At 41.9% G+C, this 16960-nt stretch overlaps 1 protein-coding gene across 1 annotated transcript; it reads left to right on the top strand.

The window, feature by feature from the left end:
* The first annotated feature begins 11497 nt into the window (after positions 1 to 11497).
* Positions 11498 to 16156, top strand: LOC120916129 (transcription factor HES-7-like). Its single transcript, XM_040326947.1, has 3 exons — positions 11498 to 11631; positions 13641 to 13821; positions 15084 to 16156. The coding sequence occupies exons 1-3, from the start codon at positions 11569 to 11571 to the stop codon at positions 15299 to 15301; spliced, it is 462 nt and encodes a 153-aa protein (XP_040182881.1). The 5' UTR covers positions 11498 to 11568; the 3' UTR covers positions 15302 to 16156.
* Positions 16157 to 16960: the final 804 nt, after the last annotated feature.

Here is a 16960-nt window from a genome sequence, read left to right as displayed (position 1 = left end):
CCTGGCCGGGTCCTTTAGCTGCCTAAAGGTCCGGGTCTTAAGTGGTTAAGCAGTCAATTTAACACGCCAAAAAAGGTTTATTTGTATAGCTGATTAATTTTTGAGGTGAAAAATTGTTTCAGGAATAAAGAATCAAAACCATGGCAGTCCCTGGGAATTCAGGACACTCGGCAAGCGTGGATAAAAGTGTACAATTCCTCCAACATACACATGGCGAATGTCGCACTCCGGTGCCAGGCACACTTTTACACTTATACATGGGAGTGTGTGGCTGGGAAAGAATCTCAGAATGCTTAGACAGTAATAAAATGTCTGTCTATCCTCAGCATTCATTTCATGCTGACCAGTAGAATTTTGTTCAAAAATTTGTATGGAAATTCAGGGAAATCATTGGTCAGAGCATTCCGTAGTTCCAATCTGGACCCAACAAATTTCATATGAAAAAAAAAAAGAAGATGTTGTATAATTGGCATGTCGAAGTTTTGAATTCTTTTTTTTATGATTTTGGGATGCAAACACACATTACAATAAATACGATTTTTTCCCAAAACCACATTCCCAGTTTGAAGAAAACTTCTCCATCCTTTCTCCTTGTGATGATCGAAAACAATCATAATTAAATATCAGAAGAGCAAACAAATGTTCCCAAAGCAAATTTTTATCTAATTTTTTTTATCTAATTGAATACAAAAATATATTATAGGTATTGAGTTGGTGGGTTTTATATGGAAGAGCCCTGGGGCCATCATAAAAAAAAATATACGGTACAAAATTCTGAGTTTCAAAGTCAGAATTCTGAGATTAAAAGACAGAATTCTGTGTTTCAAAGTCAGAATTCTGAGGTTAAATCTCAGAATTTTGAGTTTCAAAGTCAGAATTCTGAGTTTCAAAGTCAGAATTCTGAGCTTTGAAACTCAGAATTCTAATTCTGACATTTAATCTCAGAATTCTGACTTTGAAACTCAGAATTCTGACTTTGAAACTCAGAATTCTGACTTTGAAACTCAGAATTTTGTATTTTTGTTTTATGATGGCCCCAGGGCTCTTCCATATTTAAGGATATGGGAATGCAGAGATACTATGTAACATTTTTAAAGAATAGTGCCCAATTATTATTATTTTTTTAACACTACTGTCAGAGAAGAATTATTGGCGCACTGGGGCTCGTACAGATTTAAAAATTAATTAATTTTAATAAAATGTATTAATTTAATTATAGAGATCACAAAAAAGACAGTCACTGAAAAAGAATCACAGAGCTTTGAATTAAATCAATACTTTATGAAAAAATATAAAAAAAAAATGAAAAATGGTATGAAATATGAAAATGAACCATTGGGAAAGTTGATGGTTCGATAAATGAAAAATTGTAATAATTTATATGCACAATACATCAGCACCTGTGTTATAGCGCACTATACTCTATGTACATGGACATGAACCAGCCCTAAGCATTTTTTCCCCCCTGCAAATGTGTAGCCAGGATACAAGTTTGTCGGGTTTTAGCAGGAGCTCCTACTGTGCTTCTCACAACAATGGAGGAATCCCAGTTGGGGGGGGAGGGGGCGACTGACAGACTGTCACCTTGTAGAGGCTTTAGACTTGGGAGAGGACATGGAGGTGTCACAAGACACACTTTGTTGGTACAAGAATTACCCCCCCAGTTGTTTTATCAGAGGCTGGGAATCTAAGAACTAGACAGGTTTGGGGATGTCTACAGCAGCTCATGGTCACAGCTTCAGGAAAAGGTTGGGAAAGCAATGTACAGTTTGGATGTCTAAAGACGTAAGATAAAGTTTTACCCATCCAGATCTTTACCAATCAGGAATGTTAGGGGACTGATTGTAGTTTTGTAGTTTTCTCTATGTCTCTTCCACATTCCCTTTGTGTACCCTCTATGTTCTGTGAATGTCCCCTTTAAGTCCTCTACATGTTCTCTCTATGTCCCTTACATGTCTCCTCCATGTTCTCTCTATGTCCCTTACATGTCTCCTCCATGTTCTCTCTATGTCCCTTCCAGGTCCTCTCCATGGCAACTCCATATTCCCTCAATGTCCCTTTCATGGCGGCGCTGTGTCCTTCCCTCTATGTACTCTCTATGTCCTCTCCATGTTTCCTCCATGTCTCCTCCATGTCCCCTCCACGTTCCCTTCATGTACCCTCTATGTTCTGTGTATGTCCCCTTTATGTCCTCTACATGTTTTCTCCATATCCTCTACATGTCTCCTCCGTGTTCCCTCTATGTCCCTTGCATTTTCCCTCCATGTTCCCTTCATGTACCCTCTATGTTCTGTGCATGTCCCCTTTGTGGCCTCTACATGTTCTCTCCATGTCCCCAACCATGTCCTCTCCATGTTCTCGCCATGTCTCCTTCACGGCCCAACCATGTCCTCTCCATGTCCCTTCCATGTCCCCTCCACGTTCCCTTCATGTACCCTCTATGTTCTGTGCATGTCCCCTCTATGTCTACATGTTCTCTCCATCTCCTCCTCCATGTTTCTTCTATGTCCCTTCCAAGTTTTTCTCAATGGCAACTTCATGTTCCCCCTATGTTTCCTCTTTGTCCCTTCGATGGCCCATTCATGTCCTTCCCTCTGTGTACCCTTCATGTCCTCCCCATGTTTCCTCCATGCCTCATCATGTCTCTTCCATGGCCCCTCCATGTCTCCTAAACATCCCCTCCATGGTTCCTCCATGTTCCCTCTATGTTCCCTCAATGCCCCTTCGATGTCCCCTTTATGTTTCCTCCATGTATCCATCATGTATCCTTTATGTTCCCTTCCATATCTCCGCCATAGACCAACCATGTCCTCTCCATGTTCCCGCCATGTCTCCTCCACGGCCCAACCATGTCCTCTCCATGTCCCTTCCATGTCCCCTCCACGTTCCCTTCATGTACCCTCTATGTTCTGTGCATGTCCCCTCTATGTCTACATGTTCTCTCCATCTCCTCCTCCATGTTCCTTCTATGTCCCTTCCATGTTCTCTCAATGGCAACTTCATGTTCCCCCAATTGTTCCTCTTTGTCCCTTCGATGGCCCATCCATGTCCTCCCCTCTGTGTACCCTCCATGTCCTCTTCATGTTTCCTCCATGTCCCTTCATGTCTCTTCCATGGCCCCTCTATGTCTCCTAAACATTCCCTCCATGGTTCCTCCATGTTTCCATTATGCCCCTTCTATGTCCCCTCTGTGGTTCCTCCATGTATCCATCATGTATCCTTTATGTTCCCTTCCATGTCGCCTCCATATCTCCTCCACAGCCCAACCATGTCCTCTCCATGTCCCCTCCATGTCTCCTCCACGGCCCCTATCCCAGGCTAAAGCTCCACTACAGGTACTCTCTGCTCACCAGGCAGGTTGAACTAGACAGCTCCTGTTGCACCGACAGAAGAAAACCAGGAGAAGATAGTAGTGCAAAGTCTTATTCTGGGTCTGAAATCATCTTAGTCCACCACTGGGCACCATCAATGATATCATTTTTAGTGGCAGACTATGATGATGTTGGACCCAGAAGAAGACCAGGAGAAGATAGTAGTGTAAAGTCTTCTTCTGGGTCCGAAATCATCTTAGTCCACCATTGGGCACCATCAATGATATCATTTTTAGTGGCAGACTATGATGATGTTGGACCCAGAAGAAGACCAGGATAAGATAGTAGTGCAAAGTCTTCTTCTGGGTCCGACATCATCTTAGTCCACCATTGGGCATTATCAATTATATAATTTTTAGTGGCAGATTATGATGATGTTGGACCCAGAAGAAGACCAGGAGAAGATAGTAGTGCAAAGTCTTCTATTGGGTTCCGAAATCATCTTAGTCCACCATTGGGCACCATCAATGATATTATTTCTAGTGGCAGACTATGATGATGTTGGACCCAGAAGAAGACCAGGAGAAGATAGTAGTGCAAAGTCTTCTTCTGGGTCCGAAATCATCTTAGTCCACCACTGGGCACCATCAATGATATAATTTTTAGTGGCAGACTATGATGATGTTGGACCCAGAAGAAGACCAGGAAAAGATAGTAGTGCAAAGTTTTCTTCTGGGTCCGACATCATCTTAGTCCACCATTGGGCACCATGAATGATATTATTTCTAGTGGCAGAGTATGATGATGTTGGACCCAGAAGAAGACCAGGATACCATTCTTTCACCTGCGTACTTGAGTTACATCATCCCAGCCCAAGGCTCCAATCCTGAAATTTTACAGATACCATCTTCTGAATTCTACATCGGGCAGCCACCAATAATGTAGGTTGCTGTTATCTAGGTACAAGATAGGCAAGCTCTTTCACCGTCTTATCTCACTGCTTATTGAAAACAATGCTGATTGGAAATTATACATAATGATTGGTGGCCCAAGATCATGGGGTTGATTTACTAAAGACAATTAGGCTGTTTACTTTGCAAAAAAAAAATTTGCTTATGAAAATTCACTTTGCAAAGAAAACCCAATCACAAGAAAAAAGAAAACGGTTTATTAATATCAAGCAAGAAGATCTTTTACCCTGAAAGAATTATTGTATTTCGGAGATGCTGAAATGTGGCCTACTGGGTCTCGTGCTTTCTTTTCGATGCTTTGGTGACCCCTGCAGGTCACTACTGGGCATTACACTACATGTTCATGCTTTGGTGACCCCTGCAGGTCACTACTGGGCATTACACTACATGTTCGGCATTTTAAATCACCAATAAAGGACCAAAAAATAGAGACAGGACTGTGTCAAAAGATTATAACACAACTCAACTAGCTGGCCAGCAGGTAACCAGGGCTTTGGAATGTTCATATACAGTAACTGGACCAACCTGTACCCTGTCACTTTAAGGATTATTATATTTATTCTAATATGCCAACGGGGGGGGGGGGGGGGCAACAGAACATAACCAAGGTGGCTACATTCATTCTCTCACCCTCACTCCTGACATAGGCTATGATTTATGGGATTTGTAGTGTGCATAGAGCATAGTACACATGACCCCCAACTCACCTGCACTGCTCGGTCCAAACAAACAGTGAGGAAGAAAGGGGGAGGTTAAGGAGCTTACAAAAGACATTGGGCTAGATTCAGGTAGCTGCGCCCCTTCTTACGGCGGCGCAGCGTATCGAATTTACGCTACGCCGCCGCAACTTACAGGAGCAAGTGCAGTATTCACAAAGCACTTGCTCCGTAAGTTGCGGCGGCGTAGTGTAAATGGGGCCGGCGTAAGCCCGCGTAATTCAAATGTGGAAGGGGGGCGTGTTTTATGCTAATATGTGATGACCTGACGTGATTGACGTGTTTTACAGTTGATGTGTATGGATTATTTTTTTGGTAAATAAGGATATCGTTTAGTGTCATTTTAAATGGAATCAGCAATTATCTTATGATTAATTCACTTGAACATTTGTTAGTGTGATCCATGGAGAACTCCATTATTTACAAATCTAGTCAATCACAAATTGGGCTTTTTTTTTGTAGATGGGACAAATACAATGTTTCCCCCGAAAATAAGACCTACCCCTAAAATAAGACCTACTGTGATTTTCCAAGAGGGCTGCAATATAAGCCCTAGTTTAACTACTTACGGACCGCCCACCGTCGTTATACGGCGGCTCTTTAACATTGAATACCAGGGTTATGGCAGCAGATAGCTGTCATAACCCCAGTATCTTTTTAAACAGCGAGCCGTCCGCTCTCAGATAAAAGTCGTCTCTGCGGCGGATTCGTCACTTTTATTGGCGGTGGGAGCAGGGGCGGACTGACAACTCATGGGGCCCCCGGGCAATAGAAGATTATGGAGCCCCTGGGCTTACAGATGGCCACCACGCTAGGAGGCAGTGCAAAGGCGGGGCAGCTAAAATCTCAGGATTTTCACATCAAAAGCATGTCGGTTTCGGACATATCAGGGTAAAAAAAACATAGATTTTTACATACTATCCCTGGTTTTACTGAGCCTGGCAACCCTGATGGGGCCCCCTAGTGGCATGGGGGCCTCGGGCAGTGCCCTAATGACTCAATGGTCAGTCTGCCCCTGTGTGGGAGGGTGCGCCCCCCTCTCCCCGATGGTGTCTGCCGCTTACCGGAGCCATCGATAGTGGCAGAGACTATTGGGTCCATTCCCCTCTGAAACATGGAGTCAAGTGAGGGAAAGACGGCCCCCACTCAACTCCATACCATTGGATGAGGGAAGCGACGTCAAACGTCACTTCTGCTCAATGGTCTGAAAGGTGAAATCATTTTTATTGAAAAAAAAAATGTGTTGATTGCTTTTAAGTGTAAATGTGAGATCTGAGGTCTTTTTGACCCCCAGATCTCACAATAAAGAGGTCCTATCATTATTTTTTTATATTATAAGGGATGTTTACATTCCTTTTATTAGGAATAAAAGTGATCCAAATTTTTTTTATAAAAAGATAGTGTAAAAATAAAAGTCAAACAAATAATAAAAAAAAAAATTAAAGCGCCATGTCCTCCCAAGCTCACGAGCAGAAGCGAACGCATATGTAAGTCGCGCCCGCATATGAAAACGGTGTTCAAACCACACATGTGAGGTATCGCCGGAATCGTTAGAGCGAGAGCAATAATTCTAGCCCCAGACCTCCTCTGTAACTTAAAACTGGTAACCTGTAGAAATGTTTTAAACGTCGCCTATGGAGATTTTTAAGGGTCAAAGTTTGTCGCCATTCCACGAGCGGGCGCAATTTTGAAGCGTCACATGTTAGGTATCAATTTACTTGGCGTAACATTATCTTTCACAATATAGAAAAAAAATGAGCATAAATTTACTGCTGTTTTATTTTTTAACAAAAAAAAAAGTGTATTTATTCTAAAAAAATTGTCGGAATAGGGTTCTAAAGAGGAACAGTTGGCCCTCAGTTACATGGGTTGTGCCAGCAGCGTCCGAAAGATGATTGGTTGGCCCTCAGTCACATGGGTTGTGCTAGCAGGGTCCAAAAGATGATTGGTTGGCCCTCAATCGCATGGTATGGGTCAGCCAGGTCCAAAAGATGAATAGTTGGCACTCAATCATATGCGCTGTGCCAGCTGTGACCTAAAAATTATTGATTGGCCCTCAATCACATGGGTTGTGCCAGCAGGGTCCTTAAGATGATTGGTTGGCCCTCGGTCCGTGGGTAATACCAGTGGGGTCCTAAAGATAATTGGATCGCCCCTTAGTCCCATGAGTTGTGCCAGCGGGGTCGTAAGGACAAATAGTTGGCTCTATATCACATTGGTTATACCAGTGGGATCCTAAAGATGATTGGATCACCCTCAGTCGCATGGGTTGTGCCAGCAGGGTCCTAAAGATGATTGATTGGCCCCCAGTCACATGGGTTGTGCCAGCAGGGTCCTAAAGATGAAAAGTTGCCTTCAATCACATAAGTTGTGCCAGCAGGGTTTTAAAGACAAATAGATGTCTCTCAGTCACAGGGTTTGTGCCAGTGGGGTTCTAAAGATGAACAGTTGACCCTCAATCACATAAATTGTGCCAGTGGGGTCCTAAAGATGATTAGTTGTCTCTTAATCATATGGGTTGTGCCAGTGGGATCCTAAAGATAATTGGTTGGCCCTCAGTCGCATGAGTTGTGCAAGCGGGATCCTAAAGATAACTGGTTGGACCTCAGTCGCATGAGTTGTGCAATCGGGATCCTAAAGATAACTGGTTGGCCCTCAGTCACATGGATTGTGCCTGCATGGTCCTAAATATGAATAGTTGCCCTCAATCACATAAGTTGTGCCAGTGGGGTTCTAAAGACAAATAGTTGTCCCTCAGTTACATGGTTTGTGCCAGTGGCATCCTAAAGATGAACACTTGGCCCTCAATCCCATGGGTTTCGCCAGCGGGGTCCTAAAGATTAATAGTTGACTATTTATGTTTGGACACGCACTCCCTCCATCATTGGCATTCCAAACATGCCCAATCAATACTCCTTTTGAGAAGACCCATATCAGTTACCACTGGATTGTCTGATAGCCACCCTGTACACGTGGCATTTATTAGTTCATAAAAGACATTACAAATACATCATTTAATGACAACACCAATGTCAGACAAAAGGAACAAGAGTTTCTATAAATTTGTTAATATCCATTTCCAAGCTGGGAAGAAGAAATGACGGCTATGAACCTTTAGCCATCATCTTCTTCTTCTTCTTCTTCTTCTTCTCAAACTTTACAACATTTTTGTTCTATGATCTTCGATGTGTCTGTATGGGAAAATCCTGCCTACCACCCCGTCCTACACACCAGAGTGTGCTTTACATCAACTTGTGAGATGTGACACTGGAGTGCCAAGTGCAGATAAGGTGAGGGAAGGAGGGGTGGGGTGGAGCTGGCTCCTTGGTCTTATCAAAGGAAAGACCACATCAAAAGGCTTCTGGGGACCATTCCTATGGGAACCCGGGCCTGGAGAGTAGGACAAATTTACGTATTGTGATGCTAAGCAACTTTAATAGACCCGTGGCAGGTTCTTTATTAGGCACTACCCAGAATGCCCTTCTAGATGACACCACTGGATGGGATTTTCTTATACTAATGTGCTACATTCTTTCGTTTTCGGCTTAATAGATGGGTAAACTACTCTTCTTTATGTAACTAAATTAATTCATTTACTCCTTTATGTAACCAAATGAAGCTTTATTGACATTTAAACAAATTAAAAAAAAAATCATGAATGGTACAAAAATGGTAGAAAAACATCTTACAATTAAGAAATATTTAATAAAATTGATTGAAAACGAGGGTTGATGGGTGCATGGCCACCTTTGTAATCTACTTAAAGTTCACCAGCCACGTTACCATCCATTAGCTCTACCAACAAATACATGGTGTAAAGGCCTGCTGGACTGGATAGTTTGGATAGGACCTCATATTACATAGTTGGTAGATCTCAAGTCGATTGTATAGAGATTGTAACATGCACTGTGACCCTTATGCCCCATACACACGATCGGATTTTCCATCGGGAAAACCTTGGCTTGCACACGCACGGTCACACAAAAGTTCTCTAAATTTTCGACCGTCAAGAATGCGGTGACGTACAACACTACGACGAGCCGAGAAAATGAAGTTCAATGTTTCCAAGCATGCGTCCAATTGTTTCTGAGAATGCGTCGGAATTTTGCGCGTTGGAATTGCTACAGACGATTGGAATTTCCAATCGGAATTTTTTCCGTCTGAACAATTGAGAACCAGCTCTCAATCTTTTGCTAGCGGAAATTCCAACAGCAAACGTCCGCTGGAGCCTACGCGCGGTCAGAATTTCCGACGAAAAGCTCACATTGGACTTTTGCTGGCAGAAATTCTGACCATGTGTACACGGCATAAGGCCACGTTCTGCTGTCCCCCTCCATTCTTCCTCCATGCCCCCTCCGTTCTGCTGCTGTCCCATTCCGTGGGACAGTGGGGCAGCAGCAGAATGGAGGGGGCATGGAGATATAATGGAGGGGGACAGCAGAACGGGGGGGGGGGGACAGCAGCAGAATGGAGGGGGACAGCAGCAGAACGGAGGGGGACAGCAGGAGAACAGAAAGGGACAGCAGCAGAACGGAGGGGGCATGGAGGAAGAATGGAGGGGGACAGCAGAACGGGGGGGAACAGCAGGAGAACGGAGGGGGACAGCAGCAGAATGGAGTGGGGCAGCAGCAGAATGGAGGGGGACAGCAGCAGAATGGAGTGGGGCAGCAGCAGAATGGAGGGGGCATGGAGGAAAAATGGAGGGGGCATGGAGGAAGAATGGAGGGGGACAGCAGAACGGGGAGGGGGACAGCAGCAGAACAGAGGGGGACAGCAGCAGAACGGAGGGGGACAGCAGGAGAACAGAAAGGGGACAGCAGCAGAACGGAGTGGGAAGGCAGCAGACTGGAATGGGACAGCAGCAGAACGGAGGGGGCATGGAGGAAGAATGGAGGGGGACAGCAGAACGGGGGGGAACAGCAGGAGAACGGAGGGGGCAGCAGCAGAATGGAGGGGGACAGCAGCAGAATGGAGGGGGACAGCAGGAGAACAGAAGGGGACAGCAGCAGAACGGAGTGGGAAGGCAGCAGAACGGAATGAAAATGGGAAAATGGGAAAATGCTCAGCATCGGTTCCAATACCGATACTAGTATCCAGAGTATGCCGTCCAGTTCTGGGCATCAGTCCTCGGGAAGGATGTGCTGAAACTGGAGAGAGTCCAGAGAAGGGCAACAAAGCTAATAAAGGGTCTGGAGGATATTAGTTATGAGGAAAGGTTGTGAGCTTTGAACTTATTGGCCCAGATTCTCAAAAGAGATACGACGGCGCATCTCCAGATACGCCGTCGTATCTCTGCCTAGCGCTGTTGTATCTATGCGACTGATTCTTAGAATCAGTTACGCATAGATATCCCTTAGATCCGACAGGCGTAAGTCTCTTACGCCGTCGGATCTTAACTGCAATTTTTTTTTGCCCGCTAGGTGGCGCTTCTGTCGATTTCCCCGTCGAGTATGCAAATTAGCTAGATACACGAATTTCCGAACGTACGCGCGGCCGACGCAGTAAAGTTACGACGCTTACGTTAGGCTTTTCCCAGCGTAAAGTTGCCCCTGGGTCTATGAGGCGCAGTCAATGTTAAGTATGGCCGTCGTTCCCGCGTCGAAAATTTAAAAAGTTACGTCGTTTGCGTAAGTCGTCCGTGAATGGTGCTGGACGTAATTTACGTCCACGTCAAAACCAATGACGTCCTTGCGACGTCATTTAGAGCAATGCACGCTGGGATTTTTTAGGGACGGCGCATGCGCAGTTCGTTCGGCGCGGGGACGCGTTTCATTTAAATGATACACGCCCCCTACCCGCCGAATTTGAATCCTGCAGGGTGATTTACGTTACGCCGCCGCAACTTTACACGCAAGTGCTTTGTGAATAAAAATCAGATACGTTACGCCCGCCCAAATTTACGCCCATCTACGAGAATCTGGGCCCTTCTCTCTGGAGAAGAGACGCTTGAGAGGGGATATGAATTCAATCTACAAATACCGTACTGGTGGTGACCCCACAAGGATTTCTAACGTGCCAAGTTAGAGGGTACTAAATCTGAAACGACTCAAGGACAAGGTCTGAGAAATGTGCCAACGTTTGTCCTTCGGCACCATACAGGCCATAAGACATGTGCCTCGGAACGTGCCACTCAACTCTATTTAGCATCTGGCACATGCCGAATCTTTATTATAAGCAGTCATGTGCCACAGGTTAATATTAAGTTTTAATGAGCCTAAAAAAAAAGGTAATTGTTTTGATAGCAACAGCTGCCAGAGGAAGAGTGTGGAGCTGAATTGCACCCGTGTTATGGGCCGTGAGTCTTTCCCACACTCTTCTTCCTCTTTTATGGTTTATGGCCTGTTACAGATGCTGCTGGACAGACTGCCTGCTTGCACACTTCCATTGTCTCCCTCTGCACCGCCATTGGCTGCTGACTGTGGGAACCTTCGCAGAGTCCCCTATTCACACTTTATTATGCAAACGGAGGGGGTATAAAAGGGGAAGGAGCCATTCACACTCAGACACACTCTGGCTGGCTGGCCACAAAGGAGGATTACTTATTTACTGGGGATATATAACCTGCTAAGCATGGCTCCTTGCAACAGGATTGAGGAGGACTTGGACCACCACATGGGCAAAGATACAAGAAAGGTAGGACCGTTGTTTGTTGGGAAAAATGGATAAAAATGTGAAAATAAAATAAAAAAAAGTTTGAAAAGGAAAGCCTAAAAGTTAATCTTTTTAACTTTTGAACTTCTCTTTATAAAGATAAAAAAAAAAATGTTAAGCTTTTTTTTTTCAAACTTTTCTCCTTGTTTTTTAAATCCAAGTTTTTATCTTTTGAGGCATTTTGGTATATATATATAAATTTTGTTTAAATACCAAAATGCCTCAAAAGTTAAAAAGATCAAAACTTAGATTTTTTGGTAAAGAGGAGAACATTTTGAAAAAAAAAGCTGTTTTTTATCTTTATAAAGAGAAGTTCAAAAGTTAAAAAGATTAACTTTTAGGCTTTTCTTTTCAAACTTATTTTTTTCTTTTCACATTTCTATCTATCTATCTATCTATCTATCTATCTATCTATCTATCTATCTATCTATCTATCTATCTATCTATCTATCTATCTATCTATCTATGTTTAATATATATATATGTGTATGTATTATATATTTTACAAAATGCTTCCAAAAGTTAAAAGGAGGAAAATCTTTATTAAAAAAAAAATATATATATATATATATATATATATATATATATATATATATATATATATATAATTATTATTATTTTATATATATATATATATATATATATATATATATATATATATATATATATAACGGTATATATATATTTTTTTTAATAAAGATTTTCCTCCTTTTAACTTTTGGAAGCATTTTGTAAAATATATAATATATACACACACACACATATATATATATATATATATATATATATATATATATATATATATATATATATATATATATATATATATAAATATAGTTTGAAAAAATAAAATCTTAAAGTTTTTATCTTTTAAAGGATGTTTAATTAAATTAAAAAGGTAAAACTTTAAAACCTTTAAGCTATTTTTTCAAACCTTTTCTTTTTTATATAAAACTTTATCTTTTTAACTTTTGGAGCATTTTGCATTTTTTGGGGGGATTTATATTATTATTATTTGATTTTTTTTTTTTTTTAAATACAGATTTAGATTTTTTTTTCATTTATAAGCAAATATAGGATCATTTCATTTATAAGCAAATAGAAGGACTGCAGGACTTTTTTCTCCATCCCGCAAGCGCACCGCCACCCAGTGTAAAAAGACACACTGGAATGAATGGGAGGCAGTTTTTCAGGCGCTTAGCAGAGGCTATTTCTAGCGCTAAAGCACCTGAAATGGCAAATGATTACTTCTATTTTATATATTTTTTAAAGTTTAGTTATGTTTTTAAAAAACATTTTTATTATTATAACAAGCTTTTGTATTTTTTTAGGTTTAGTTTTGTTTTTTATGTTTTTGTTTAGTTTTTTTTTTTATCTTTTTTAACATATTATTTGAAAATGTATTAATGGCACATTTTTATCAAACACTTATTTTTGGTTTGGATTAGGTGGGTATAGGATGGTATCGCTTTTGGTTGGCAAATTGGTGCATTTTTGAGGACATCATTTTATTATATTTTTTTGTGTGTGCGTTTTATATCGTTTTTGACCGTATTATACATTTTATGACTCAAGAAAATCCCAGAAATAGAAAGCAAACATAATTGAGGTATCGCAGATTAGACCTGGGGGATCTTAGAGCTTGCAGATCCTAAATACCCAGGAGTCACTGCATACATGCTGGAACTTTTAGTTCTTGAGTAACTGAAGGTTTATAGCGGGCAAGCGGATAAGATAGCATGGTAGGTAATTTACTCTCATGCTGCTGGAGGTAAATTTACAGAGCCAGACCTTTGCAATAGATGCTTCAGATTTACGTATTACATGCAATGATTGCGCTGTGTAGGGCTCCCCCATGTGGTGATACTGAGTACTTCAGTCCCTCAGTCCTGCCTGTCTGTAAGGATGATGTTGACCTGCTACGTTGCTCATATGGAACCGTTCTTACAGCCATGGCTGCATGTTAACCATTTTCTATCTTTTCCTGGCAGCTGAGGAAGCCCGTCATTGAGAAGCTGAGGCGAGACCGTATTAACAGCAGCATCGAGCAACTGCGGCTCTTACTGGAGAAAGAGTTCCAGAAAAACCAACTTCCCTCCAAACCGGAGAAGGCCGACATACTGGAGATGACTGTCAGTTTACTAAGAGATCAGCTCCACAGGGCAACGAAAGGTAACGTATTAACATTATGCTGTATACACATTTTTTATTTTTATTTTTACAAATGCAGGCACAATGTCCTCTTTGTGATGTCATACAATGGCCATTTTGTCTCCAATTGACCTCAAAAGATTCTAGTGAAAGGACGGGCCAGCTTTAAATAATTTTTTTCCTGTCTCCATTGTGTGCGGTGCACGGGCATTGACCTACCTTTGGTGTGATAAATGTGTTTGAATATTATCTGGTGCCATGACTAAATATTTGGTGGCCAAGTATGGTTTAGTTCTCGAATTCCCCAGATCATGTCAATGCATCATTTTTACAAGGAGATTTATTAAAAAAAAGTTAAGTGAAAATCTTTGTGGAAATACCAGCTAATCGAAACACCATGGGCACATCCAAATCGATTGGAATGGGTTAGGTTGGGTTAGGTTTGGTTGGATTGGGTTCGGTTTGGTTGGATTGGGTTCAGTTAGGTTAGGTTGGAATGGATTGGGTTGGGTTAGGTTTGGTTGGATTGGGTTGGGTTAGGTTTGGTTGGATTGGGTTAGGTCAGGTTGGATTGGGTTAGGTCGGGTTGGATTGGGGTGGGATGGGTTAGGTTGGATTAGGTTGGGTTGGGTTGGAATGGGGATGGGTTGGGTAAGGTTGGGTTGGATTTGGTTGGGATAGTTTAGATTGGATTGGGTTGGGATGGGTTGGGTTAATAAAATAAAGCAGAGGTAGAGTGCAACTACCCAAAAGGATTAGAAAAAAAAATAAGAGCTACCTGGGTGTGCAAAGGCAGTCACACAGCTGCAATGGCAATCGTGAGGAAAGATGGTCCACAACTCCTTGCTTGCTCTTTAAAGAGCAAGCAAGGAGTTGTGGACCATCCTTTCTCATGGGTTAGGTTAGGTTTGATTGGGTTAGGTTGGGATGGGTTAAGTTGGGTTGGGTTAGGTTGGGTTAAATTGGGTTGGGATGGGTTAGTATGGATTGGGTTGGGATGGGTTAGGTTGGATTAGGTTGTTTTAGGTCAGGTTGGGTTGGGATAGGTTAGGTTGGATTGGTTTGGGACATGTTAGGTTAGATTGGATTGGGATGAGTTAGGTTAGATTGCATTGGATGGGGCTGAGTTGAGTTGGGTCACTTTGGGGAACACCCAATTTTTCTTCAGCTACAAATATTACCAACTTCCCCATCCACCTTCGCCATGTTTAAGAATGATATAACATTTTATATTTTGCCTTATTTTAGTGATGCTAATCGTCCCTCTGTCTCTTCTATTACAGCCATGGCTCCCTGCAAACCAGCTTTCCCATCATCGATGAAGGAAGCGAGCTTTCCTCCAAATAACAAATACTCAGCTCTACCAGAGGGCTTCTGGAGTGAGCCCAACAAATTGAGGTCCACAAAAGAGAACGTCTGTCATCCCCTCGCCAACTTTAACCAAGGAGGCAAACAGGCAGCTCAGGCTTGCAACGCAGAAGATTTGTGGCGGCCATGGTGAACAAAATGGCCGCCCTTTGGCCTGTTTTCTACATTGAGCAACTAATTATCAGGTCTTACAAAAAAAAACTTACAAGAATTTTTTTTCTAAAGACTACAAAAAGAAGGAGAGAATCTTCGCATCTAAAGTCTTCCAAGACAGCTAATTATTTTTTCATTCGAATTTTTATATATTTATATATTGTTGGGTTTTTATTTCTCACAAGGACACAATTGTGTGTTATACACACGCTACTTATTTTGTACACAGACGTTGCGACCAAGAACTGGAGCATTTCCAAGAATCATGGCTGGGTCCTTGTATCTTCGAGCGTCTAAAGAGATCGCCAGTAAAGCGTCTTTATAATTCAGAAAAATTAAGCAGAATTTTACGCCTCTTGTATCGCCTTATCCATCAAGCATCGGCGTCTTACGTAGATATTATTTCTTCTAACGTTTGACCCAAAGTTTGAATCAAATGTTAATTTGGTAAAACAGGATGGCGCTCTCGGGGCTCCTGCTTACATTGCGAACGTGTTTTGTAAATGAAGAGTGCGTCCTTTGTCTATGTTTTGGGTGAACAGAAAGGAGCGTGGTGCTTTTTTTTTTTTTTTTGACATGCAGATGAAGCCATTTCCCTTCAGAGAAGGACCGCACGCTCATCTCATGTCTCATCCGATTAATATGTGTTGGGAAGTTTTGGCAAAGGTGCTGAAATCGAAAGTTCTTTTCTGAGAAAAGTGTTTGTTTTTGTTTGTTTGTTTGTTTGTTTTTGAAAATGTGTTTTTTTTTTATGTTTTTTGTTCTGCTTTTGCACCTTTTTTGAATGGCAATATATACAAAAAGGTGATCAATAAATTCTTTTTGTAAAAAGTCATTTGGGGAGAGATGGTTGTTGTTCTTTAAAGATAATATTTTCCTTGCAGGTATGTGAGATTGTTTTGTAACACAAAGCGCAAAAGTGCGATAACCCAATCAGAATTTATTTTTCAGTTGTCTTCAGTAAATTACAATTGACTGATAATGCACTTAAAGCGGAGGTCCACCGAAATTTTATTTTTTCAGCAGTCAGCAGGTACAAATACTGTAGCTGCTGACTTTTAAAATAAGGACACTTACCTGTCCAGGGCGCCCACGATGTCGGGACCTGAAGCCGATCTGTCCCTCGGCTCTTGGGTGCTGCCGCCACCATCTTTCGTAAGGGTATCAGGAAATGAGGAACCAACTGAAAGTGGCAGGGGGGGGGCACCTCTTTCGCCACCTATAAAAGTTGATCGCTTTAGTCTGAAAGCCGGCCGCCTAACTGAAAAAAAGATACCGGGGTTACGGCATCTAGCTGCAGCATACCTCCCAACTTTTTGAGATGGGAATGAGGGACACCTATCAGCAAAAGTATGCAGGCGTAGGACACACCCATTGCCACGCCCCCTAAAGGAGAATTGTAAAAAAAAAAAAAAAAAAAACAAGATTGGTTAAACCCACAAGTGATTTTTTTTACCACTACTATTTCTTTTAATTGGCTTTTGGAATTTAGAAATGCAGCAAATTTAGAAATCAGATGAAAGGTTTAGTGTTGGAAAACACTTTTTGAAAGATAAAAAGTGCATTTTATATACATCTATATGGATCAGACCAAAATCAGGGACAAATGAGGAGGTAAGAGGGACAGAGGGACAGAGCT

The sequence above is a fragment of the Rana temporaria genome, chromosome 10 (assembly GCF_905171775.1).
Source record: "Rana temporaria chromosome 10, aRanTem1.1, whole genome shotgun sequence".
In the NCBI taxonomy this organism is placed as follows: Eukaryota; Metazoa; Chordata; class Amphibia; order Anura; family Ranidae; genus Rana; species Rana temporaria.
Note: the sequence above shows the minus strand (reverse complement) of the source record. Positions and strands in the feature narration are given on the sequence as shown.

Excerpts from the sequence above, each read along its gene's own strand:
- LOC120916129 (XM_040326947.1), top strand. The coding sequence starts at position 11,569 with ATGGCTCCTTGCAACAGGATTGAGGAGGACTTGGACCACCACATGGGC. Across the intron at positions 11,632-13,640 it reads TGGGCAAAGATACAAGAAAG|CTGAGGAAGCCCGTCATTGA; the intron begins GTAGGACCGTTG and ends TTTTCCTGGCAG. Across the intron at positions 13,822-15,083 it reads GCTCCACAGGGCAACGAAAG|CCATGGCTCCCTGCAAACCA; the intron begins GTAACGTATTAA and ends CTTCTATTACAG.